The sequence below is a fragment of the Dama dama genome, chromosome 15, assembly GCF_033118175.1.
Source record: "Dama dama isolate Ldn47 chromosome 15, ASM3311817v1, whole genome shotgun sequence".
In the NCBI taxonomy this organism is placed as follows: domain Eukaryota; kingdom Metazoa; phylum Chordata; class Mammalia; order Artiodactyla; family Cervidae; genus Dama; species Dama dama.
The window spans coordinates 36,725,376-36,752,674 of NC_083695.1; the positions used below are offsets into that span (position 1 = coordinate 36,725,376).

The window sequence follows — 27,299 nt, forward strand, 5'->3', positions numbered from 1 at the left end:
AAAAGTTTCTGTGGTCCTGCCCTGGAGGAGATGGCAGTGTGGCTGGCAGAAGAAAGGAATCTCACTACAGGCTTTCCAGTCCGGGCCCCTGCCCAGAGAACAATGCATGTCCTCGGCTCCCACCTCCCAGCAATGGGCACCTCACTGCCATCAGAAACAGTCAGGGAGGAGGAAGTCTAAATCTAACAAAATTCTAGGATGGGATGAAGGTGAGACGTCGCCTGCAGTACCACAGTCAGTCCTGGACGAGAACATTATGGAGCTGAAGGCCGTCCAGGAGGGCAGGAAGACTGGCAAGAGTCTGGAACCAGCTCTCAGCAAGAGTGATAAGAACTGCGTCCCCAGAGGCATGAGGAAGAGGCTGCTGACTTACTGTTAAATACCAGGAAACAGAAGTCAGGGACTGATGGACAGCAGAGCAGGGCCCAGATGTGTACGAGGCAGAACACCCTAACAGCCCAAGCTCTCTAGCTGTGGAGTGTGGCTTCCTCGGGTGGTGATGAGCTGACACAGCTGCACTCAGTCTGCAGGGATGATGTCATTATGGAGAGACCTTATCTGCAGGTCTACCAATCCCCGGATTTGTACTAAAACAGGAGTGGATATACATCAGCCCTCTGGGAGTAGAGTCCAGAGTTTCTCTCCAATTCCTAAAGGGGTCTGTGACCCACAGAAGGTCAAGAACCACTGCTCTAAGGTCTCTTCCGCTTCAATCATGTTGTGCCTCCTATAAAGGCATGGGGCTCCACATTCCTGAAAATTCAACGGGCAGGTACACATGTCAGTAAGTGAAAGTCGCTCAGTTGTATCTGATTCTTTGCACCCCCATGGACTGTCGCCCGCCAGGCTCCTCTGTCCATGGGATTTCCCAGGCAAGAATTCTGGAGCAGGTTGCCATTCCTTTCTCCAGGGGATCTTCTAGACCCAGGGATCAAACCTGGGTCTCCCACGCTGCAGGCAGACTCTTTACTGCCAGAGTCACCAGGGAAGCACCATGTCAGGACATGGGCCGTCCCGAGATTAATGAGACACCTTTTTGCTGCCTGTCCTTATAAAAGGTAAATGTTAACTCAACAATTCTTTGTTCACTTTGGTGACTAAGTGGCCCTCTCTAAGGAGGGGCTGCTTGGAATTAGGCAAATGGTGAACTCATGTTTTGTTCCCACCCGTGGCACAAGAAAAACCAGGACAAACTGATAATCTTGGAGGACCTGCCACTATTCCAAGCACTGTGACTGGCATCAAACAGGACCTCAGAAAAAGGGATCTTGTAAGGGACCAAACTTAAGTGGAAGAAGCTAGCAGAAATATAAGACAGAACACAAGAGGTGTATAAGGCATAGCAAATGTACATGTGATTGAGGGAAAGGTGAAGACCAGTGTGGGGGTGTGTTGCAGAGAGCAGAGGAGGCTGCATGGAAGCCCAGGGATGGGGGATTCTGGTGAGGGGGAGGGAGCAGAGGCTCTGTTAAGCTGAAGGGACACATAAATAAGAAAAGAAGAAGCCTTACCTCTCCATCATTATTTCTGTTAATACAGGAACATCAGTAATAAGGACACCACAGTAACTAGGTCAACATGTTTGAAGCATTTGCTATTTGCTAAGCATCTGATCTGGAATCCATCTCCTAATCCTCATAATAGCCCTAAAGCAGATACTCTTGTAATCCCTGTTTTACAGCTGTGGAAACTCAAGTCCAGGTTGGGCCACGTGTCTAAGATCATAGAGTAAGTAAGCGGCAGCAAGCGTGCATGCTAAGTCACTTCAGTCATGTCTAACTCTTTGTAACCTTATGGATTGTAGCCCACCAGGCTCCTCTGTCCTTGGGATTTTCCCAGCATGAATATTAGAGTGGGTTGCCATTTCCTCCTCCAGGGGATCTTCCTGATCCAGGGATCAAACATGAATCTCCTGCACTGGCAGATAGATTCTTTACCACTGAGCCACCTGGGAAGCCCCAAAGCTCACAACCACCACCCTAAATCACATCGAGGGTGCCACCTGGGTCACATGGGCTGGTGTGGACAGGGAGGTGGTAAAAGTGGGGGACACAAAGAGGCAAGCTGGACTCACTAGACTCCTAAGTGGGAGGTGGTCTCCTGGGCCCAGTCACTCAGGACAGTGGTCCCCAACCTTCTGGCACCAGGGACTGATTTCATGGAAGACAACTTTTTCATGGACCTGAGCTAAAGGGGATGATTTTGGGATGATTGAAGCACACTAAATTTATTGTGTGCTTTATTTCTAATCTAATGCCACTGCTGATCTTGAAGGAGGCATTGATTGGTCCACGGCCTGGAAGTTGGGGACCTCTGACTTAAGAGACTTTTCCAAACAAGATGCCTCCTAGGCCCTAGACAATTCTACTGCAGAGGGTATGGGGAGCAGAGGGGACTTGGTCCTCTGCACATAAGGACAGTGGCCTCAGGGGCCCAGGCAGAGAGCTGGCAGGGGAAAGTGGTGACGGGCATCAGGGAGGCTGATCTGGGGGGGTAGCAGAGGGAATGCACAGGAGGCTGCAACTAAGGCCACACCCAGGAGGGCTGGGCAGCCCTCAGACTCACTGAATGCTTTCTGCACGGCTGTCAGCCTGGAGGGGAGAATTCCTCTACACTCACGCTGGTAGGAGGACAAGATCAGCTTTCTCAGTCTGCACCTTCACTTCCTCTGCAGGAGCTTGAAGACGTCTCCACTGGGGTGCACGGCTACTGCCCTCCCCCATCTCCAGGGGGATGGCCAAGTTTCCAGACGCCCGTGCATCTGGCTGCCTCCTCTCACACCCGTTGCCACCGTGGCTGGTCATCAGTTACTATCCATTCTGACTGCACACTCTGACCTCTGGCTTCACTATCATTGCCCAGGGTCAGGACCTGCTTTCTTTCTACATCTCACTCCCCCAATCAAGGCATAACTTATATATTACAGTAAACTGCACAAATCTTAGAGATGGGTAAATTTTCACACAGGTACACATACACCACCATTCAAATCGTGATAAAGAATATGTGCCCCTCTCCAGAAAATACCCCGATACCCCTTTCTCACTAGTACTAAGCCGTCACCTCAGATCAGTCTGGCCTGTTCCTGGACTTGATCTAAATGCAATCACACCCTTTGGACTCTCATATAAGGCTGCCTCCTCTCAGTAGGATTCTGCGATTCAGCCAGGCTGGGTGTGTCAGCTTGATTCTTTCATTCCAGGACAGTATTCCACTGCGTGGATCTATGACAATTTGCACATTCTCCTGTTGACAGGCATCTGGGTTGCTTCTAATTCTGGCTTTTATTAATGAAGCTACAATGAACATACTTGCACAAATATTTCTGGGGACGTATGCACTTGTCTCTCTTGGGTACATACCCAAGAATAAAGCTGCTAGATCACATGGTAAGTGTAGGTCTTACTTTGTAAGGAATTTCAGAGTGGTGGAAACATTTTACAAGGCTACTATCAATGTAGGAGTGCCGGTTGCTTCAGATCCTTGCCAGCACTTGGTTTTCAGTTGTTTTACATTTAATTTTTCTGAGGGGGTGTGTGTTTTAATTAATACTTCCCTGATGACTCATAATGTGGAACAACTTTTCATCTATTGATTGGCTGTTTGAATATAACCTTTTGTGAAGTGCCTATTCAAGTCTTGCTTCTGCTTTTAAAAATCAGGGCTTTATATTCAGGACATGAGAGTTCTTTGTCAGACACATGAAAGGTGAGTATTTGCTCCCAGCTTGTGACCTGGTTTTCCATTTTTGTTACGGTGTCTTTTGAGCAGTCAGGCTGTTCTAAAATGTTATTATTTATGTCTCTCCCTTGCTTAAAACCTTAATGGCTCCACATTCTCCAGAGTGGGAGGACCTCGACAAAGTGGGTTCAGCTGTCTGTCTTTTCTCCAGCACAGGCTTGCGCCCCAATGGTCTCCGCGAGGACTGCCCATCCACCACTCACTATTATCTTGGCCGATGCGGCCTCACAGGGTTGCTGTTAGGATAAAATATGAGGCGATCCATGGAAAGAACTTGGAACGACACCGGAAGGTAACAGCAGTCACTAACTCTAAGGTGCTTTGTTAGCAAAATGCTGGGACTTTCAAACAGAACCTTGGCTTCAGAAGGAGCTCCAACACAGCCTCCTGGACATGGCAGGCTCACTGCCCTAGACTCTCTAAACCCTACTCAGGTTTAAGGACCACAACAAACCATACCTTTCCTCACAGTCCTCCCTGACCAAGCCCCCAGATTCCCCACTCCGTCCTGTCCTCTCCATCCCTGTGACAGTCAGCACTGTGTCCCATGGTACTGGCTATGTTTTCATAGATTAATGACCTATGACACCTTTAAAACCATGGGATTCCTGGGTGCAGACCCACTGCTTTGTGGTTCCTGACGCTCCCACAGGTCTGACAGTTTGGTACTCAGTAGCCACTTAATTGTTAGTTTTGTATACTATCAATTCTAGAAGGTACCATGTGACTTAAATACTAATCGAATTCAGAACAAGGCAGAACAAGACACTTCATAAAATCCTACTAATTAAGTTTGTGCCAAGTAAAGCAATGGAAATTACGTGCAAATTCTATTAATGCCGCATCCATGTGAGAAACAGGATCCCTCAGTGTATGCTGTACACAGCTATGCTTTTACAATCTTTTATGATGAAAATGTAACATGCTATCTATGTAATTAAACATGTGTTAGTTACGAGGACAGCTCACAATAAACTGAGTGCCAGGTGAACACTTGTCAAGCGGAGTATCCCCAGAGATCTAACCCCAGTGGACCTCCTGTTCTGGAGGGAGGGTGTACCCAGAGGGTGAGGAGACAACGTGTGATGGAGACAGAGGGAGGCAGGCAGGGGCAGGCTCACCTGTGCCCTTCCCAGGAGAGGCTCTACTTCTTTGTTATGCTCTATGGCGGTTTCAAAAGACTGAAGGAAACTTGATACGACAGGGTCTACCACTTTCTTGTTAGTCTTGTACTTCTCGTGGATTATCTTCAGTAAGCCGCATTTCTTGACAGTACCTGTAAGAGTTAGTGCATTTTACCATGGTCGGAAAAATCAGGTTCTTGGTTAGGCTGGCCTGAGCTCACGATCTAGGAAATGCAGTTACAGAAACTGCCATCGTGATGAAAGACAAGATGTGCATCTGGCTCACCGTTGAAGGCGCCACAGTGATGGCACGTGTTCTTCTTCCGGCACTTGTCAGAGATTTTCTTCTTCAGCCCTCGCTTCTGGAGGTAGGTCAGGCCAGGCCTCTTTAGATAATCCAGAAACTGCTTCTTCTCCTCCTGGGACAGCATGATGTGGCAGCAGGTTTTACAGATCATCTTTTGAAAATTAAACAAAATAGATAAAAGGATGAGAGGGTGAAAAAGTATTTGTTTTTTTTAAAAAAAGCTGTATCCACCCCTTGTCTAGGACACTTAACTCTCTGCACAGATCTACAGGAAGACACTCTTAGAGGCAGGCCATGTTCACCAGAATGCTGGCTGTAGCCATAGCCGGCAGGTGGGGTTTTTGTTAGCTTTATTTCCTTTCTCGTGCTTGAATTATCTTGTGTTTGTATTGCTTGAATTATTATTTTTTTACAATATATATCTACCATGTACTCAAGGAAAATCAAGCAAAAATAATCTTATAGCAATTTAACTTATTGCAGGATGAAATATTATGCCAAACAAAACAAAACACCAAACCCCTCAAACAAAACAAATATTGCATGTTTAGTATAAAAACGTTCCCTACATGTATCCCCCACCAAGCTCACTCTCATGTCCCTGGATCAGTAACTTCCAGGGAGATGAAGTTACTGTATGGAGATGAACACATACATGCTTACCTGTAAGATGCCGATAACTGCTCGGAAGTACCCGACGTGAAAACATGGCAATTCCAAGTCAATGTACCCATAGTGGCCCAGACAGTCAGCCAAGTTCTTCCCACAGGTTTCACAAGGACGGTCCTTCTCACTTGTACCCTGTGGATAAAAGTATGATCAACAGTCAGTGGAGACCAGTGGAGAGGCAACTGGGACGAGCCCTCACAAGTGGCCAGGGGACCCAGAGTCAGAATCACCTGGCAAGGGGCAGGGTATTCATGTTCCCTGGACCAAGGAAGGCTGGAGTCCCTGAGATGTGCTGGGGAAGCGGGGAGGTGGAAGGAAGACCTGGCTTCTTCCTGTTTGGTAAGTCACCAGTTTCAGCAGCCAGTCAAAACACATGGAACCACGAGGAGCAGCAGGTCTTACCATCCTGTGGTCAAGCACCCCGTAGAGCAGTGGGGCATGGTTGTTGTCCTGGCTGTAGAGGTTCTTACTCACAACCTGGATGTGAGCCTGCTGGCGCATCTCCTCGGCTGACTTCATTCCAAAACAGATGTGGCTTCTGGAATGGAAAGAGATAGGGGAACAGTTACATCAAAACCACTTACCAGGAAGAGCATTTTTGCATGTGACCCACCGTAAGCAACCTTATCCTTCCCACGCCTGACAGGCTTTGCTCTCTCATTACTAAATGTTCCTTCATCCTGCTGACTTGTTCTCACTTTCTTATCTGAGGATGGTGCGCCTCAGTTGTACCTACCTCCTTGCTGCTCAATCCAGGAAGAATTGCTCATTTTAACGTCTCTCTGTAGCACTGGCAGTAACCTCTTCACCCCTTATCTTGCAGTAATTTCTTTCCTTGGCTTTGGTAACACCATCCATGCTTTGAGTCTTTCCCCCTATCTGGCTGTTACATCTTAAGTTTCTTTCATGGCCTCTTCTACTGCTCTCTCTTAGATATTGGCTTTTCTCCTCACCTGGGACCTCCTCACCTTACAACCCCATTCCTCCTTGCACTCTACACCTTCTTCCCGAGTGGTGTCTGTCTAATATTACTCTATCTGGAGGCCAACTATTCCGACTCAGCCGGAGATCATACACACATCTCCTTGGACAGTTACACGAGTACCTAAATTCAGCACTTCCTCTCCCAGATCTGTTCCTTTGTTCATTTTCCCAACAAGCTGGGGGGTTTACGATGTGCCAGGCACCATCCTGAGGGGCTGAGGGTACAGGTTAGACAAGACAAACTCCCTGCCAACATGGGGCTCAGTTTCAGGGAGGGCAAGACAGAGAATAAACAAACAGATTCACAAAAGTGAGTAGATGCAAAGACTGAAAAAACTGAAGCGTAGGGGACAGTTTGACAAGACTATGTTATGTGGTCAGAAAGTCTGGAAAATTTATATTTCAGCTCAATTCTGAATCAGAGGGAGCCAGTCATAAGATGATCAAGAAGCCATGCATAGGAAGTACAGCTTAACTAGGGCAAGGGTTCTAGAGCCGGCTCAAGCCTGGCATTTTGAAGGCACCAAATGAAACCAGTTGTGTAGAGCACAGAAAGTTAATGGTACAAGAAAAAGTCAGTGAGGTATGCAAAGACCAGCTTTAGGAGGGCTTGGGAACTCTGACAGGCAATTTAAATGTTAGTCCAAGGGAAAGCTGCTTGAATAGTTCACATTGAAGTGTCAAGGATCTAATTTGCATTTTAATAGAGTCACTCAGGTGGTCAGAGGAAAACAGATTATATCTACATCTGAATATAGTTGGGGGTTGGGGTGGGTTTGCAGGGACCACCTCGGATAATTTATCCAGGAGAGGCACGTTTCCCATTGCAGTGAATGGCAACCTCCACAGTCACCCAAGCAAGAAATTCTGTGCATCAGTCTCATTTCTCCCTTACCCATCCCTACCAAAACTGTCAGTTTCACACCCCTCAACCGAGAGAATGGCCATCATCAAAAATTCTACAAATAAATGCTGGGGAGTGTGTGGAGAAAAAGGAACCCTCATTCACTGTTGGTGGGAATGTAAATTGGTACAACCAGTAGAGAGAAAAGTACAGAGGTTCCTTTAAAAACTAAAAAGAGTTACTGAATGATCCAGCAAGCCCACTCCTGGGCATATATCTGGAGAAAACCACAATCTGAAAAGCTACACCTCAGTGTTCACTGCAGCTCTATTGACAATAGCCAAGACATGGAAGCAACCTAAAAGTCCATCAAGAGATGCATGGATAAGACGTGGTGTGTGTGTATGCATATACACAGAAACCACACACACACCATAAAAAAAAAAAAAAATGCCATTTTCAGTAACATGGATGGCTCTAGAGATTATCATACTAAGTAAAGTAAGCTAAACAGAGAAAGACAAATGTCATATGATATTGCTTATATGTGGGGGAGAAAAAGATACAAATGAACTTATTTACAAAAGAGAAACAGACCCACACACACAGCAAACAAACATAGTTACCAAAGGGGCAGGTGGCAGTGGCGGAGATAAATTAGGAGTTTGACATGAAAATATACACTTACTATATTTAAAATAGATATCCAACAAGAAGCTACTGTATGGCACAGAAATGTATACTTAATATTATATATATAATAAAAGGTATATTTTTTAGATTCTTTAACAGATACTATACATATTGTTTCTTTTATCTATTATAGGCATATTATGTTATTTTATACATATTCTTTCTTAGATTACATATACATATTCTTTTTTAGATTGTTTTCCCTTACAGGTTCTAAAAAAGAGTATCTGTCTGCATTGTAGGAACTGCAGGAGACGTGGGTTCGATCCCCGGGTCCAGAAGATCCCCTGGAGAAGGGCACATAACCCACTCCAGTATTCCTGCCTACAGAAGCCCATGGACAGAGGACCCTGATGGGTTAGACCGTCCAGGCAGTTCGCAAAGAGTCAGACACGAGTGAAGTGACTGAGCACACATGCATATAACCGACTAACACAACATTGTAAATCAACTATACTTTAATTGACAAAAAAAAACTCCTCACTGCCTGCAAGATGACTCTGGAACAAAGCTTCAAAATCAGCTTTCTTTTCATCACTGTAATGTCTCCCTCCTCTATGCTCCTGGAAGAAGGCTGTTTGGTTTGCTTTCTTCAGTCTGAACCCCTTTCCCGTTGGTGCCAACCCTTGTCCTTGCACTTGTCTAGCTCAACCGTTGACTTGCCTACCTTCTCCAACTAGACTAAGCAGTAAGATCTTCCTCATGTCACATCTCTGATGCCTATCACCGGACCCAGCACACAGTACATTCCTCAACTAAGTGTCTCCTGCAAGAACGATTGATTTCTTTCTTTACTGGAAGTTCTAAGGCGAGGCTGTGACCTATTAAATTTCATCTCATTTTTGAGACTGCTATCCATGTGCCTGTGACACAGCTTTCTACCTGGTAACTCCATTCTTTCGGTCAACAAATATTACGTCCCTGTCGTGTTCTGCAGCAAAATGAGTCCCCGACCCAGGTTGCTTCCCAAGCTGTAGTGACCAAAAATTCGCAGAAAGGAGTCATCATCTGACCTCAGTAAAACTCGAGCTTCGACCCAAAGTGTGAGTTATCGCCAAGGATCCCACCACATCTCCCATTCTCTGCCGAAAACCAATGGAACACCCCTGGCCTGCTGTTCCCCAGATGCTGAAATACCCTCTGCCCAATCAATGTTCATTAATCTAACCTGATACTGCTGAGCTGTGCCCACACCTCCCACTGATTCTTGGTCCTTTCCTTCCAACTGACCCTCAGCTATGATGCTTCGAGACCCAAGACTCCTGACCTTGGATTCCTTTACCCCGAATTTCTCTGCCCTTTGGGGATTTTGGTTCCATCTTACATTTTCTTGGCCACATCTGTCTCCCGGAACTGCTCCTTCACCATGGTGACGGCTGCAGGGGCTCCCTTCTATAAATTCGTGGAGCTGGATTAGAAATATGATGTTCTCCGTACCACCCGTGACTGCTTCTCGACCAGTTGCTAACACACCTGCGGCATTTTTTCGGCCACCGTAGCACGCCCCACGTGCCCGCCCCCACTTCCGCTACTCGCTGGCGCTAGTCTGTCAAGAGAGGCTTCAGGCACGCAGCTTCTCGCCTTCTCCCCATACCGCCATCTGGTGGCACCTCGTTGAAACCGCCGCGAAGCCTGAGCTGTATTTTTCAAGTTCCATTTCCAATCTATTTCTGGTTTATTGGTCTGTGTCTTTCTGAACCTGCATTTTAAAAAAAATTTTATTGCTACACGGACAAATTTCAAATATCAAATACTTATTAAAAGCTATAAAGAAAGCTGAGCACTGAAGAACTGATGCTTTTGAACTGTGGTGTTGGAGAAGACTCTTGAGAGTCCCTTGGACTGCACGGAGATCCAACCAGTCCATCCTAAAGATCAGCCCTGGGTGTTCATTGGAAGGACTGATGTTGAAGCTGAAACTCCAATACTTTGGCCACCTGATGAGAAGAGCTGACTCACTGGAAAAGACCCTGATGCTGGAAAAGATTGAGGGCAGGAGAAGGGGACGACAGAGGATGAGATGGTTGGATGGCCTCACAGACTCAATGGACATGAGTTTGGGTAAACTTCGGGAGTTGGTGATGGACAGGGAGGCCTGGCGTGCTGTGGTTCATGGGGTCGCAAAGAGTTGGACACGACTGAGAGACTGAACTGAACTGATTAAAAGCTCAATTTTAACCCTGAGGGTTGGGATGGGGAGGAAGGTGGGAGGGGGGGGGGTTCATGATGGGGACACATGTACACCTATAGCTGATTCATGTGAATGTATGGCAAAAACCACTACAGTATTGTAAATTAATTAGCCTCCAATTAAAATAAATAAATTAATTTACAAAAAAAAAGCTCACTTTTGTAGGGACTAAGATTTTCATGAAAAGACAAAGTTTTGGAAAAAATTTTAGACAATCAGATTCTCTAATCTCACAAAAATAATAGCAACGGTCAGTTCTGCGTACTTGAAATTAACAAAAGGTTTTGAGTCAGTTCTGCAGTTTCCCCAGCGATAAAACGAGGAGGCTGGTCGAGAGGACCGCCAAGGATGCCTTCCGGCTTTACCAACCGCTAACGCGGGTGGAGGGGATTTAACTTTAATCTGGTTTAACTTAATTTTAAGTTCAGACAGTCCAAAATAATGAGTAGAAGCGGAACATGTGCTAGCATAAACCTACTCCGTCTAAACTGTACGCCTTCGGGATTGGCCAGTTCCCCGTTCTGCGGGGTGTGGCGAAAGACCACAGAGTCCAGATCTTAAGCACTTTCAAACAGGCATTGGCGAGGTCGGCCTCAGGGTCCGGCCACGCCCCCACGTCGGCGCGGTCCGGGGACCTTCCGTGAGCGTTGATATGATTGGCCGGAGAAGTTTAGCCCTCTTTTCCTCCCTGGCTGCTTGAAGATCAGCCGCCATCATGGTGAGTCTCTCCGGACCCGTGCACCCATCCGCCGCATATCTGAGCCATCGTCCGTCCCCTGGTTCTGACATTGGCGTTACAGCCCCCCCAAAGCCCGGTTACTCTTCCCTGGCCGAGTCTGATCGGGGAGACCTGTTGCCGAGGGTCTGGGAGCCGCCGGCGAGGAGTCCAGGCTGTGTGCTGTCTACCTAGACATGTTGGGCTTTCAAGAGTCCCAGGAATGGGGGATTGCGGGAGTACCTACTGCGTTTGTCGGCTTCGTGGAGTCTAGTGGGTGGGGTGGGGTGAAGAGAGAGACATCACATTTGCACTCCCAACTTGGGGTAGGCGGTTGGACAGTGAAGGCAGCCCAGGAGGTGAAGAGGGTGCCAGCAGCGCCCGGGCGAGTTGCGACGAGTGAAACTGTTATGTGTAAGCTACAGTTACTGTCAGCCGAATGGATTCTCTTGTTTCACAGGGGGAAACGGAGGCCCCGGGGTGTGGAGCTTGCCATGCCATTACTAGTTGACTCATTTGAAGGGTCACCGGTTTTTAACCCCGCTCCATCTTCGATCTGTTTTTTACTTGATCACGACTTGAAGGAATTGAACATTGTTGAAGTGGATTTAGTTTGGTGTGGTTTTTTGAAACTGTAGTTGAAATAGCTATTTACCGTGAGAGCTCTTCTTACCGATTAAGTTTTTGTTTTTAGTGTAAAGATGCTGAATGCCCACATTCTCTGGTAGTTATTGTGTAAAAGCAGGGGGGCTATTCAGAAGGGAATACGTTTTTTGTGGGATGTAGAGTTGGTCATTCAAGAAGGGTAGTTTATATGAAGATAGTGCAATGCTTGTCAGATCTCTGTGGGCTGCTACAAACAGGGTGGTCTGACAATAACATGTGTACAATCACAGCTTCACCCCAGAGAAGTGGAACTTGGGGTGATTTTTGTCTTTAAGGGTACAATTGGCAAAGTCTGGAGACATTCTTACAATTAGGAAGTGGATGTGCTACTAAACGTTCTGAAATGCACGGGACAGTCCGCACAACAAAGTAGTAGCTGGGCCAAGACATCTGGGGTTTGAGAAACCTGGAGAGTGATTTCTGTAACAAAACGAAGTAAGCCTTTACAGATTCAGTGTGTGGCTGTTGAGCACATATTCTTGGTACTGTTTTTGTGTTGGGGTGACCTGTAAGTTAGGCAGTTTGCTAGTGTGTTAGGAGGAGATGGGAATTGGTGCTTTTTTCCCCCTTTTATTCAAGGTTTCCTGGCACTGACGGCGTGTGACTCCTTTGTTTTTAATTAACTGTTCATAGATAGCGGCTGTTGAAGTGGACCTTGCAGTTCTAGATCTTGGAAAATCACAGTAAGGTCAGGAAAAGATTGACTAGTTATTAAAACTATTAAAACGAGTGTTATGTTTTCAGAACGACACAGTAACTATCCGGACTAGGAAGTTCATGACCAACCGACTGCTTCAGCGGAAACAAATGGTAAGGAAGGGTATGTCAAAGTTTGGTTGTTACTCAGTTTTGAAGATGTATTTCATTGTAGTATACACTAAGCTTGATAATTTCTTCTTAGGTCATTGATGTTCTTCACCCTGGAAAGGCAACAGTACCTAAAACAGAAATTCGGGAAAAACTGGCCAAAATGTACAAGACCACACCAGATGTCATCTTTGTATTTGGATTCAGAACCCATTTTGGTGGTGGCAAGACAACTGGCTTCGGCATGATTTATGACTCCTTGGATTACGCGAAGAAGAATGAGCCCAAACATAGGCTTGCAAGAGTAGGTGTTCTCATTTGTTCAGTTGCTGCTGAAGACACTTTTTTAATGGCATTGCGGGTTCAGCAGAATGAGCAAGAGCAAGCAGTCTGGAGGGACAACACACTAAATAACTCTTCAGTGGTTGACAGAAAACGCACAGATAGAGTATGGGGTTCAGAATGGTGTCTGCAGGATTTGAGGAGGTGCCTTTTGAGCTGGGTCTGGAAGAGCAGGTGACATGCTCCTGGAGGTAGGAACTGGCTGGCAGTAGAGGGATGGGTTTAGAAACCGTAGGTTGACCCTACATGAAGTGAAATGTTTATTCCCAAATGTCTTGAGTTTGGACTTAGCTTCATAGGAGCCATGAAAAAATTTGGGTGATTTCCTGAATACCAAGTACATAGTGAAGTACAGTTGATCCTTGAAGAACACTGGTTTGAACGTCCACTTATACTCAGATGTTTGTTCAGTCGTAAAGTTACAGTACAGTGATCCGAGGTTGGTTGAATACATAGGGGCAAAAGAAAGCGGATGTGGAGGGCCAAGCCAGCTATACATTCTACTGAGATACTTGACTCTGTCGAGATTTGATGTGCTTACTCCTGGAGTTGGATGAATTGATGTTTGCAAGTCGTATGTTCATATATACACATATACACCTTTTTCTTTCAGCATGGCCTGTATGAGAAGAAAAAGACCTCAAGAAAACAGCGAAAAGAACGCAAGAACAGAATGAAGAAAGTCAGGGGGACTGCAAAGGCCAATGTTGGTGCTGGCAAAAAGGTATAGTTTATCAAGGAAGATACAGAAATGTCAGTTTCAGGTTTTTAGTTTGTAGAAAAGTGGGGTTTTGTTTTCTTAATAACCTTTCTTAATGTTTCTTCTTTTTCCACTTCTTCTGGATTACAGAAGGTAACCTGTTTTGAGAAGCCACGTAACGTAGTACCGTGACACCTCAGTAGAGTAGCTTTGCCCACCCCTTAGCTCACAGATTAGCACAGCACAGGGCCACATCGGTTCAGTGATCCTGGTGGGTGCCTTGCAAGTCTTACCAGGAAAGTTTTCACTTTACTGCTAATTGCAAAGGTTTGTAAAGAGGGAGCGGATCTAGGTTCCCAAGACAGACGTTCTTAAAATTGGCAACTGATGGAGGAAGCAGCTGAATCAATGTGGCCCGTGTTTTCCTGGCATGCTGGAGAGGTGGCACGGTTTTCCGTTGCTCTCCTCTCCAGTTAGTCAGGACTTGAGTGATTTTAATTCTCAGCTTTTTACCAGCTTGGCTAGCTAATTGTAAGTAGTTGAATGGAATTAAGGTGTTGGGTTGTCAAATTAACAAATAATTAAGTGTTCTGTGAACTTTTTTTTTTTTTTTGCCTTTTCCCTCTACTTTCTTGGAATTCTTGTTCATCAGAAATGAAGTGTCTAGCAGGTACTGAGATTGTGAGCACGGTGTGGGGATGGATGCATCACCTTCACTGAGTTTGCTTTGATGCTTTGCATGTTGGCTTTCAGAGGAGAGTTTTGTAGCATAGTCTATTATGTAACACTGCTGCTATGGTTTAAAATAGTATATTGTGAGCAAAGGAGAGAAACTTTAAATCACATTTATTTTGGAAACTCAGATGCATGTTAAGTTGTGAAGTGGCCCAGTGGAGGAAGGTGGCCCCTTTTAATTGGCACTTGCTAGGTTTCAGAGCACCACATACTCAGGAAATGAATGGCTTTACTTCATTAATAAGGGCTTGGGAAGGGTTCTCTGATCCAGTCATGAGCAGTGTCTCTCTTGGAGACTGGTTGATTGACTGGCAGCTTGATATACTGGTCCAGAAAATCTGGCAAAGCCTCTGTCTCAGAGCACCCACCCAAAGCTGCCTTTCACCATCTCTCTACTGTCCCATTACTTATTATTTGATCTCCAGCTTTCTACCTGATGCCCCCTTTTTTTTAATTGAAAAATTTCCAAGAGAAGTATTCACATCAAAACCTTTGATAAGCTTTTCCCACAGATATTTAAATATATTTGTACAGTGAGCAGCCTAAACATGTAACATGAAAAATGGGCTGAGAGTGAATTGGGGCTAGCAGGGTTTGAAACAGCAGAGGTCACAGCCCTGTGTGTTTCCTCTCGTCCTGACCCCTGCAGAGCAGGCAGGACACCTGGGGTGCCCGCCTCAGGCTCTGACCACTTCCTGGTGCTGAGGAGTTGGAGTGGACGGACTGCCGGAGGAACTGCTTGCTGCTTAGAACTGCTCCCTGTTTGTGAGGCTTACTAACCCTGTTGACAGAAATTCCAGAAGTTGAAAAGCAGTCAATATTTGTGTACTGATCTAGATCTGAAGACCGTTTTTACGTATTGTTTCCTTCATTCAGCCATGTGTTAGTGCTCAGCGGTGACAATGTGTAAAAAGTCAGGCATCGTAATTGTTCTTTTTAACTTACTTTTTGTTCACATGTTGGAATTGCATCTTTTGGGTGCTGTAGAGTTTTAAATTAAAAGAATAGTCTCGGGTTTGAGAAGCGATTGAACTATTTTTATATCAGCTGAGTTCTGTCTCTTAAAATACTAATTCGCACTACTTTTGTTGATTGTGAACAGTGGCTTTTAAATTACTGAACCTGAGACAGCTCTTGAAAAAGACTTGCTTGATCCTTTAGAGCTCTCCCTTTGGTTAAATTAGACTTTAGTCTGGGATGATTCTCAAGTTTGCTGATGGTGCTGACATGCCCAGCACGTTGTTGCTGAGCAGAGCAGAGGGGCTGAGGCTCCTAAAGTGGGCATTGGCAGCCCAAGAACCATAGAAAGCAGGCAGTGTTCTCAAAATTGGGGAGAATAAAATCAATTAGTGCATCTAGGGAGTGCTCTATATACAATTGCAAAGAATAAAACAATCATCATTAAGGTACCTGATTGCATGCAGATTATTTAGGAGTTTGCAAAGGGACTATTAACGAAATGTTTCTTTTCCCTCTTCCCTCCTTTCTCCCTTCCCTGCCACTATTCAGTGAGCTGGAGATTGGACAACAGGTATTGAAGCTTTTCGTTTAGACTGTTAGATTTTTTGGTTGATAGTATTAAAGCATGTGAAATGATTTAGAAGTATATTTACAGTTGCTCTCAAGAGTTGTGCCTTTTAAAAACTAGCAGTGTCATGGTTTTGTTTTCATAATTTGTTTTTTTGTCTCATCCCTAACTAACTGGAATGTTTTTTTATTTCTTGATGCTTACGTTGTGTTAAGATTACGCAGACTTAATATGGACCAGGTTACTAATGTTTGTTCTGCATGAGTGTCATTAATTTTGGAGTTTGTTGAAGACTTTGTACTGTTAAATTTTAAAGACTTTAAAAGGTAGTTGCTAACTAAATTTCTTTTTTCTTTGATTCACAGAAGGAGTAAAGATTCTGCAGTGACTGTATCTGTGGTGCTTGTGCAGATTTTTCATGAAAGAATAAACTAAGACCTTTTCCATGTCTGGCTGTTTGGAGTATATTTGAAGTTTCCTGGGAGTGTTGTAAATTGGTTTGCTATTTAACAGAATTAAACAGCCCAAGATCACATACTCCATTAAGCATTCAGTGAAAACTTGCTCTATTGGGGTGGTGTCTGTCCTTCCCTTCACTGGCACAAAGCTGTCAGTGTGGAGAGTATCCATAGCATGGGGAGTGTAGGGCCAGGCCAGTGTGCCATGAGACACTTGAAACCTGAATTCCTTTTTGGTCTTACTAAAACCCTACTTGGTTGTTAAGGAAAAAAAATGTGCTGGCTGTGATAAAAATGAAAGTTACTAGGCTGCATTCTCATTATTTATCCTGGAGTAAATAGGATCTGACAAAATCATTGGTCTATCGCAGGTTTGTGCTTATGTGATAAATGGATGTTCTGTTGTGGGTGGGGAATTTGGAAAAGGCTCTAAAGTGGTGAATATTTGTGTAGTGTGTAGTTGGTTTGTAAATCTGATTGTGCATGGGTTTTATGAGGCATGGAGGGTTATCTGGTGCTGCTTTTCTTTGCCAGATGCTGATTCTCAGATTGGCTTTCTCAGGCATCAGGTTGAGAGGCTGAACTGGCTTACTGGTCAGTTGTGTGGGGTAGTGGGCTTGAGGGTTCATGAGTTGGGAGGGCTTGAGTGTTTGATGGGGGCAGAAGAGACGTTAATAATTTGGGTTTTCTGTATCATTCATTCTTCCCCGTAGTTGGTGTGATTGGTTTGTACATGTAGGAATCAAGCTTATAAATGCTATTAAGAACTATGTCAGTGGATGGAAAGCTCCAGAGAAACTTCAGGAGCAATAGAGGACTGCTTGGTTGGTTGGTTTGATGGGGGAGCCAGAAGTAAGAATTGACAGCAGAAAGCATCTGAGGGTTGCAGGAAGGAATGATATTTTGAAGAGAGCATGTTGGGAAGCCTTGACTTGAAGGAGCTATATGCTGGGAGGGCAGGGATGTGACCAGGTAAGTGAGGGGCCTGAACCTGCTGGCCTAGGGTACAAGAGGGCAGGGTGAGTGTAGTTCTATTTGTAGTTATGCTGAGGCTAGATATTTGGGTTTGTGGAACTCATGGCCCTGTGGGTTCCCTTACTAGGAAATCTGCTTTGTCTTCCCTTAATAGGACCAGGAAATAAGATCTGATGGGTTGCTTGTAGGAAGAGTGGAGACATGGGGGATTTAGGCCTGCATGTTACACTTTAACCGAAATGGCTAATGGGTGGCATGGAATGGGGGATTTGAGGTTAGTGGCAGTTTTCAGTGAGCAGTGCATGGGAGCCAGAAGAGGTCATCTAAACCTGGTGAAGATGCAGTTTTTCCCACTACTGACCTGGGCTGTGGGGACAGAGACCGATTGGTGAGCAGCATGTAGGCAAGCAGCAGATCCTGGGAGAGGCTCAGGACAGGGCAGAAGGTGAAGCTGGAAGCCGTGGTGGGCAGGGTTGGCGGGGTGGCCCCAAGTTCCCGTGACCACCAAGTTAAGGAACAGGGCTCAGAGAAGCAATGGAGCAAGAACCGAAGGGTAGGAGGTGGTTTTCAGAGTAGGGTACTAGAGGCCGATGTGAAGATAGACACTGCAGGGAACCTGACCAGGTGAGGGTTGGCATGCAAGTCCCAGAATGTGTAGGCTTTTCCGTTGGGATGTGCTCAGGAAGGGCAGGGTGCAGTCATTCAGCCAGAAGTCTTTTTGAAGGGGATTGTACATAAAAGATCCAGATTTCTAACCTCTTAAGCTAGGGTGGTCAACAGCAGGCCCAGCCCTCTGGCCTGGTGACAGCTGGCAAACGTTAGAGGGTGGGCTGTGCCTCAGGCTAGGTGTTCTGCTGCCCCTGTGGCCTCTGCTCCAGCTGGCCTGTACCTGGTCCACCTGCCCTCCTTTCTCATGTCCCGTCTGCACGCTGCTTCGTCTTCCATCTAGACCAGCTGGGTGGGCAGGTTGCTTGGTCCCCTGATTGGGTCAGCTTCTCTATATTGGGGCCCTCCAAGAGTGCATTAGCTTCCCAGGTGGTACCAGTGATAATGAATCCACCTGCAAGGCAGGAGATGCCAGTTCAATCCCTGGGTCAGGAAGATTCCTTGGAGGAGGAAATGGCAACCCACTCCAGTATTCTTGCCTGGAGAATCCCGTGGACAGAGGAGCCTGGTGGGGTAAAGTCCATGAGGCTGCACGACTGAGCGTGCACGCAGTGCGTGCTCTGCTGACCTGACACGAGGCCATTTTGAGTCTCAAATGATGGAAGCGTCTATGAGAACAGTTTGGAAACAAATGCTGAACAACTGCCCGAAAGTGAGGACTGGCTTTCAGTTGTGCACAGTTGTGTGCAATTCGAGGGTTCTTAAGAGATTGAGCTCTTTGTCAGCTCTGATAGTAACCAGATCAAATTCTGCTGTCAGCAGGCTTTGAAAGAGTCTTCGTGAGCACAGTCGACTACTGATCAGCAGTCAGGGAGGGCACATCCCTTCCCTTCGCTTGGCGCTTGTGAGGCTTGTGTGAGGAGAGCTAGAGTCTGGCCAGAAGAGCTTAGGACCGCACCCTTTCGTTCCACTTGTAGCTGCAGGTGCCCGGGTGCTTAGCCTGTCCGACTCTTTGCAACCCCATGCCCTTCCCTGTCCTTCACTATCTCCTGGAGCTTGCTCAAACTCAGATCCATTGAGTCTGTGATGCCATCCAACCATCTCGTCCTCTGTCGTCCCATTCTCCTGCCTTCAGTGTTTCCCAGCATCAAGGTCTTTTCCGATGAATCGGCTCTTTGCATCAGGTGGTCAAAGTATTGGAGCTTCAGCATCAGTCCTTTCAATAAATATTCAGGATTGATTTCCTTTAGGATTGACTGGTTTGATCTTGCAGTCCAAGGGACTCTCAAGAGTCAACACCATAATTCAAGAGTATCAATTCTCATTTGTGCCCAGGTAATCAGCTTCTAACTGCTGTGCTCACTTCCAAAGAAGAGACAAACAGCAGGTTGATTATTTTGGGCTCTCCTGAAAGATAGCATCTTGACAAACCATACTTTGGGGCTGAGTTAGGTACTGTATAAGCGGTTCTTTAATCTGTACAACAGCTCGAGGCAGGTCTCACTAGACCCGTGTTGGAGAGGGTTTAGAGCAGGTAAGCAACTTCCACCTCGGTGGTGGGGGGGATTAGAATGCAGTTGTCCGACTGGAGCCCTCATTGTGCGTTTGTGTGTGTGTGTGCCGTGCTGTGTGCTCAGTCAGTCATGGGTGACTGCAACCCCATGCACTAGCCCACCAGGCTCCTCTGTCCATGGGATTCTCCAGGCAAGAATGCTGGAGTCGGTTGCCATTTTCTACTCCAGGGGATCTTCCCAACTCAGGGGTCAGACCCATGTCTTCTGCATTGACAGGTGGATTCTTTACAACTGCACCACCTGGGAAGCCCACAAGACTACCTATTAAGTACTGTGTTTGTCTAACTGCTATTTGTAGTTAGAGTGCCTGTTGCCAGGAGTGTTACTGAACGAGTCATTGATGGCCCACCGAATCTCACGTTTACTGCCCTGCTGTGCACAGTCCTCCCTTGTTCTGGTAGCTGGGGAGATGCTGGAGAAGCTGTCCCTGCCCTCAGAACTCAAAGGGGCTTAAGCCACTTAGCCCGAGTCTCGTGGCCAGGTTTCTGCTCCTGACCATTGAAGCAGCAGACTGTAATTAAGTTACGTGATGGGAATCCAAAGGCAAGAAGTCTGAGAGTAACTAATGGGCAAGAGGTGATGATCTGGGCATATGGGGGCGGGTGTCTCCCAGGAAGACTGAAAGTGGAGAAAGGTCACACGGCAGGGAGCTTTAGGACGAGGCGCAGCAGGCGTCTTGCAGAAGAGTGGGGATGAGGCTGGAGAGAGTGGGAGCACAGTGCAGGCAGGCTTTGTTATCCTCAGTGAGATGGCCCTGTGGTGACTGGGGGCTTCCAGCAGAGTGTTGCCCAGTGCATTTCTGGTAGGAGAAATTGTTTCAAAAATAGACTTCAGATTGGCTTCAAGAGCACGGAGCTGTGACACTGGATTTGCTTATGCCGGCAAAGGAGAGGCGTCCTGGGTTCTGGAGCCCTATAGTGTGAGCCAAGGGAGTAAGCACACCTTACTTTGATTTGTCCGTTCCTTTCCACTCACCCATGAACTTCCTTTCCTATATGCTAGACTTTGTGGAAGTCATACCCACAGAAGAAGTGTCTGGGGTCTGGTTGAGGATCAGTGCACAAGGGAGCTTCTGGTGGGAAATGAGACGAGGTCAGCAGGGAGGAGGCCAGGGAGGAACCTTGTATGCTGGGCTACAGAGGTCTCAGTATTTTGGTTGAGTTAAAGAAAACTAGATTTTGAGCAGTGAATTCATTGTCCTTGTCACATGCTAAATTCCTCTGCATGGAGGATACCAAAGCCCTTGGACTGCTCATTTATGTTGGAGAGGGAACTTGTACAAAAGTTAGGTGTTGATGAGGTGGTATCCAAGCAGTCTAGCTTAGTGGGAAAAGGACCAGACTGGAAATCAGGAGACTTGGTTTCTGACTACTACTCAGCCTCCAGTCACCTGGGGCCCTGGAAAGACAAGGGCCTTCCCTTTCCTAGGCCTCTGTTTCCCTGTGTCTGGATGAGATACAAGGGCTTGATGAGTGCTTCCTAACCTGGTACCTGGGGGCTTGTTAAAAAAGCAAATGCCCATGCCTCCTTCCTGTTTCCAGAGGTCTGGGTTGCAGTGAAGGACATCTGAAGTTTTAACATCTTCCAGGTGATGCTGCTGACAAGCTCGGTTAGGGAAATTGGACTCAAAAGGTCTCTAACGTTCCTTCTACCTCAGAATTCTGTGTCTCTGTCATTCTGAATTCTCTTGTCATTAAGAAGCTGGCAAAGAAACAGTAATACTACTGTTACTACTACTAATAAAAGGAAAAGAAGAGCTAACACTTTTGGAGTGCTTTCCAAGTGCTAGTGCTGAACTGATTTCTCTCATTTGCCTTTCATAACCACCCTGTGAGGGAGGTATTCATATGCTTGTTTTACAGATGAAGAGATTGAGCCTCTAAGAGGTGAACTGTTTCAGTCAAAGGTTTGCAGCCATAGGGCCACAAAAAGTCAACTATGAGCATGCATATCTGCAGCTTTGACAGCCTATGATATACCTGGGGGCACTTTTGGAATTTCCCAGTAAGGAGCTATAATTTGCACTGAGTCTCGAGTGCAGAGAGGTTAGCTAGTAATTCTCCGAATGTGTGACACAGGCAGCATCTACATCACCCTATAGCTGGTGAGAAATGCAAGTTCTCAGGCCCCAGCCGAGACCCACTGAATCAGACTGTGGGGTCCACCCACCTGTTAACAAGTCCTTGAGGAGGTTCTGATGCAGGTTAAGGTTTGAGAACCCCTGAGCTAGAGAGAAGGACATTCCAGGGTTGCAGGCTGGCCCATCATGGCCTTCTGTTTGGTGGAATCAAGAGGTCGGGTGAGCCACGAAGACTCCCACGAGGGGGCGCTGTGGGCTCAGGCTTGGATGCTGCTTGCTTTGTTGTCGTGGCTGCTACCCTGGTGGAAGTGTGAAAAAAGCCTGGTGTCACATCAACTGGAGAGGTCATTCTTTCTTCTCAGAAAAGGTCTAATGGGGGTGGTAATCTTGTTTATAGGATTCGGCCCTCGTGGGGAAGCTGAACCTGCAGGGCTTCCTGCTGTTCACGTGTGCACAGCGATGTCTGCCTGTCTGTGCTGCAGTGTCTGCAGATCCTGTGCAAATAGCATTCCTCTTGTAGCTGCCCAGCCAAGGGGCTTGCAGTTTCTTTGAGAGAAAAACTGCTTGAACCCCAGCAGCCGGATTCTAGTTCAGTGTTTTGCCTATAGGCGATGCCTCTGTCTAGTTCTTCGACAGTTTGGGAGTAGGGTGAACCGCTGGGTCCCAAGACCCATCTTCAAGCCTTAGCTGTTCCCAACTAGACTTCGTGATCTCAGGCAAATACCCCTTTCTTTAGGCTTGAGTTTCTGGTTGTGTTCGATAGAGGAGTGGTGTGGAGAAGGTGGCTTCCAGCATCTTTCTCTCTACATATAAAATGCTGCCCTGGGGAGTTGAGGAGTGAGGCCTGTCTTATTCAAGGAGCTGGCAGCGCAGGGCAGCAGTTAAGCCCGGCTGCACTACATCCGTCTCCTGTATCTGTCTAAGTAAGTCAGGTACTTGGTATAAGGCAGAAAGGTGGAACCTGTCAAATTGGATTTTTTTTTTTAAAGTCCAGATCTTTAGGTAAGGATTTGCCTCTATAAATTTCTGTTCTGCATATTTTTGGAAGAATGAAAGATTTACACCTTGTTCTCTCAGCTGCAGTGTGTATTTCTTCTGAAAATACTGGGGTTGTGGCAGCGTCGGGGCTTTGACGTTCTCATTAATCCAGGGGTTGGCGTTCTACACCTCATGGTGACCGCTCACCCGGCCGAGCTACTCTGCCTGGGCACTTCATTTCCAGAATTGTGTTTTCAGAGAGCTGTAAATGTGCTCATCTCAGAGCCAGAGGGAATTAAAAAGAGGGTCTGGTCTAGCCCTCTGCTGGTTGCCCCTGTCTATACACAGTGATGTTCAGAGCATTTGGTTAGAAATTGCCCCACCCAGTAGTCAAATGCTGTCAAGCTGCAGCTCTCTTTGGTGGAGGAAGCTCCTTAAACAAGATACCTCTTTACATCAGGCCTCCTTGGAGAAGGAAAGAAAGCTATTCAGTTGACCTGGCGCCTCTGTTTTGTGTCCACGTAATTCTGCATTTTTTTCCTGTTTATGGACGAGGCCACTGAGGCATCATCAGGTCCAGTGGCTTCCCCCAACCCCGCAGCTCATCAGCAGTAGTGGAGGAATGCGCGTCAGGCCTCTTCACTGAGCCATGTGCTGTTCAGGTGCCGGTTTCTCCTCCTCTTTTCTTTCTTAAAAGTATTCCACCCTTAGTTGTTTCTTTTTAAAAATTTTTTTTCCATTTTATTGAGATATAATGGACATGTTGCAGGATGTGAAAGGTCTATATATATCATGAAATCGTGAAATGATTACCACAGTAAGTCTATTTAACATCTGTCACCTCACATAGTTACAAATTTTCTTTTTTCTTGTGGTGAGAACTTACAACAACTTTCAAATATACAGTAGGATATTGTATCCATATAGTCACCACGCTGTACACTGTATGCCCAGAACTTAGAGCTGGAAGTTGGTACCTTTTGGCCACCTTCACCCGTCTCCACCCTCCTCCTGCTACTGGCAACCGCCACCCTGTTCTCTGTCTGTGTGAGTTTGGTTTGTTTTAGATCCCACATAAAAGAGATCGTACAGCATTTGTCTTTCTCTCTGACTTATTTCGCTTATTGTGTCCCCACGTCCATCTGTATTGTCACAAAAGGCAGGATTTCCTTTTGAGGGACTGAATAATACTCCATCTGTGTGTGTGTGTGTGTGTGTGTGTGTGACATTTTTAATCATTCATCTTGTCATGGACACTGAGGTTCTTTCTGTGTCTTTACTGTTGTAAACAATGCTGCGTGAACGTGGGAGTGCAGATACCTCTTTGAGAATGATTTCATTTCCTTTGGATATATACCCAAGTTTGGAATTGCTGGGTCATATTACAGTTCTATTTTTAATTTTTTAATTTTAATCTTTAATTTTTTGAGGAAACTCAATACTGTTTTCTATAGCAGTTGCACCAATTACATTCCCACCAAGTGTACAAGGGTTCGTCTTTCTCCACATTTTTGCTAACCCCTGTCTCCTTTTGTCTTTTGCCATCTTCAGGGCCTTACCTGCATCTGCCTGGCAGAGTGAGAAAAATAGAGGAGAGGCACCCATTCTCCATAAAGGCCTGACTAGAAGTCACCCCCATCATTCCATTCCTACTCTGCTGGCTGCAGCTTAGTCTCCTGGCATACCTAACCACAGCGGGGGATGAGGAATGTAGGCAGCTCTATCCCAGGCAGAGGCCAGGAGAGTGGTTTGAGGGGATATCTGGTAGACTTTGCCACGGCAAGACTAAGGAAATGGGTGCTTTATGGGGACCCTCCGAACAGAAACCTCTCAAGCAAATGGAATTTATTGGAAAGCTGGAGGTGTCCTTGCCATAATGTAGACAGTGCTGATGGCTTTCCTGGGGTTGGGACTGGGAGTTGTTCTAGTAAAAATCAGCTCTTCTTCCTTCCCCCTCTTTGAGGCTGTTCCACTCCTTTCTGGCTGGCCTTTTTTTTGCTCTTTCCCAGGGCTTTCATTCCAACCTCCCATTCCCTTCCTTTCTAAGCATCCAACAATATTGATTCGAACCTGCATCCCACTTATCACTTCCCAAGAATGAGACACTGACTGGCCCGACCCAGGAGTAGGGTCCCTTCCTCATCCTGCCAGTTCGTGGAGCCCACTTTCCTCTTAACCAGGACTGAGGGAGCACTTGCTGAGAAGGAGTGAAGATCTGGAGGCTGCCGATGTGTCCACAGTGGCTGCCCCTCATACTGCTAAGACTTGCTTTCTCTCCTCGTCACTCCCAGACCACCATGTTACCACTTAAAAAAACAAAACAAAACCTTTATTTTTAAAAACAAAAAAATAGCTTTATTGAGATACAGTTCACATACCAAAATATTTATCCTTTTGAAATGTACATTTCAGTGGGCTTCAGTATTTTTGCAGAGTTTTGTAACTCTTATCACCACCTACTTTTTAGACATTTTCATCATGCTAGAACGGAACCCTGTGCCTGCTAGGAGTCTCTCCCCATTTCCTCCAGCCTCTGCCCTTTAATCCCGGGCAACTACTAATCTACTTTTCTGTTTCTATCCACACGTGCATGCTAAGCTGCTTCAGTCGTGTCCAACTCTTTGCGGCCCTATGGACTGTCCATGGATATTCTGTCCGTGGGATTCTCCAGGCAAGAATCCTGGAGTGGTTAGCAATGCCCTTCTCCAGGGGATCTTCCTGATTCAGGGATTGAACCAGCGCCTCTTAGACCTGCTACATTGGCAGGCAGGGTCTTTACCACTAGTATAGATTTGCCGATTTTGGACATACTCATTTCATATAAATGGAATTATATACGAAATGTGATCTTTTTGTGATTATATTCTTTCACTTAGTATTTTTAAGTTTCATTTATATTTTAGTATGTATCATTACTTCATTCCTCTAAAAAATACAGCTTTATTGAGTTATAATGCACATAGCATGGAATTCACCGTATATAGGCCTCCATTGTTTTTAATATATTCACAGAGTTGTGTAGCACTCACCACTATATAATTTTAGAGCAAAGGTTCATCCATGTAGTGGCAAGCAGCAGTACAATTAATGCCTTTTAATTGTCAAATAATATTCAGTTGTATGGATATACCATATTTTGTTTATCCATTCATCAGTTGATGGACATTTGAATTATTTCTGTGTTTTTGCTGTTATGAATAATTCTATGAACATTCACGTGCGAATGTCTGTGTGGACATATCTTAACATCTTGAGGTGCTGCCAAACTATTTTGCACAGACACAGCACCATTTTATGTAACTCCCAGCAATATGTGAAGGTCCTAATTTCTTCACATCCTTGCCAACACGTTTTATCATCTGTACTTTTGATTTCAGCCATCAAGTGAGTATGAAGTGGTTTCTCATTATGGTTTTAATTTGCATTTGATAATCAGTGTTACTGAGCATATTTTAATGTGCTTGTTGGCAGTTTATATGTTTTACTTAGAAAAGCATTTAAGTCTCACTTATTTTAGAATTGGATTATTTGTCTTTTTAAAAAAATTGAAGTATAATTGATTTACAATATTGTGTTTCAGGTATACAACAAAGTGATTCAGATATATATCTATCCATTATAGATTATTTTAAAACATCAAATATAGTTCCCTCAGCTTCCCTGGTAGCTCAGCTGATAAAGAATCCACCTGCAATGCAAGAGACCCCAGTTCAATTCCTGGGTTGGGAAGTTCCCCTGGAGAAGGGATAGACTACCCACTCCAGTATTCTTGGGCTTCCCTGGTGTCTCAGTCGGTAAAGAACCCCCCTGCAATGCAGGAGACCTGGGTTTGGTCCCTGGGTTGGGAAGATCCCCTGGAGGAGGGCAGAGCAACCCACTCCAGTATTCTTGCTTGGAGAATCCGCATGGACAGAGGAGCCTGGCGAGTTGCAGTCCATGGGGTCACAAAGAGTCAGACACGACTGAGCGACTAAGCATAGCACAGTGCTACACAGTAAATCCTCATTTATCTGTTTTATGTATATCAGTTTGTTAATCTCATAATCCTAATTTGTCACCCCTCCCCCCTTTTTGGTAATGTATTTGCTTCTGTTTTGTATATAGATTCATTTGAGTCATTTCTTAGGTTGCATATTATCATAATATTTGTCTTTGGTTGTTGTCTTACTTCACTTAGTATGATATTCTCTAGATCCCATCCATCATGCTGCAAATATTATTGAGTTATAAGTATTCTTCATATATTCTAGATATAAATTTCTTAGATATATGGTTTGTACGTATTTTCGTCCATTCTTTGGCTTGTATTTTCACTTTTTTGATTGTGTTCTTTAAAAGGCGAAAGTTCTGCATTTTGATGAATTCCAAACTCTTCTTCTGTTACATGTTTTTGATATTTAGCTAAGAAATCACTGGCTAACCCAAAATCACAAAGTTGACTGATTTCTTTTATGAGTTGTATAGTTTTAGTTCTAACATTTAGGTTTACGATCCATTTTGAGTTAATTTTTGTAGATGGTGTTAGGATGGGGTCTGACTTCATTCTTTTCCATGTGGCTCCTCAGTTGTCCTAGTACCACTG

The 27,299-nt window shown here is 45.5% G+C and overlaps 2 protein-coding genes across 4 annotated transcripts in view; one reads left to right on the plus strand and one right to left on the minus strand.

The window, feature by feature from the left end:
- Positions 1–9,877, minus strand: part of POLR3A (RNA polymerase III subunit A) — a 45,984-nt gene extending 36,107 nt beyond the window's left edge. Inside the window, exons 1-5 of the mRNA XM_061161913.1 lie at positions 9,687–9,877; positions 6,244–6,379; positions 5,836–5,973; positions 5,152–5,323; positions 4,863–5,017 (exon numbers count right to left, since the gene is read on the minus strand). Of these exons, the coding sequence (XP_061017896.1) occupies positions 4,863–5,017; positions 5,152–5,323; positions 5,836–5,973; positions 6,244–6,379; positions 9,687–9,730 (645 nt within the window). The 5' untranslated portion in view covers positions 9,731–9,877. The remainder of the gene's footprint in view (positions 1–4,862; positions 5,018–5,151; positions 5,324–5,835; positions 5,974–6,243; positions 6,380–9,686) is intronic.
- A 1,254-nt stretch (positions 9,878–11,131) lies between these two features.
- Positions 11,132–16,496, plus strand: RPS24 (ribosomal protein S24). Of its 3 annotated transcripts, XM_061161916.1 has the most exons (6): positions 11,132–11,271; positions 12,679–12,744; positions 12,836–13,045; positions 13,697–13,807; positions 16,028–16,049; positions 16,412–16,496. In XM_061161916.1, exons 1-5 carry the CDS (start codon positions 11,269–11,271, stop codon positions 16,028–16,030), a joined length of 393 nt encoding a protein of 130 aa, XP_061017899.1. In that variant the 5' UTR covers positions 11,132–11,268; the 3' UTR covers positions 16,031–16,049; positions 16,412–16,496. The 3 variants fall into 3 exon arrangements, with proteins under 3 accessions (XP_061017899.1, XP_061017898.1, XP_061017897.1); XM_061161915.1 differs by lacking the exon at positions 16,028–16,049; XM_061161914.1 differs by lacking the exons at positions 16,028–16,049; positions 16,412–16,496 and adding an exon at positions 13,934–13,990.
- The last annotated feature ends 10,803 nt before the right edge of the window (positions 16,497–27,299 follow it).

Coding starts and splice junctions, on each gene's coding strand:
- RPS24 (XM_061161914.1), top strand. Junction 12,745..12,835: donor TGCTTCAGCGGAAACAAATG/GTAAGGAAGGGT, acceptor ATTTCTTCTTAG/GTCATTGATGTTCTTCACCC. Junction 13,046..13,696: donor CCAAACATAGGCTTGCAAGA/GTAGGTGTTCTC, acceptor TTTTTCTTTCAG/CATGGCCTGTATGAGAAGAA.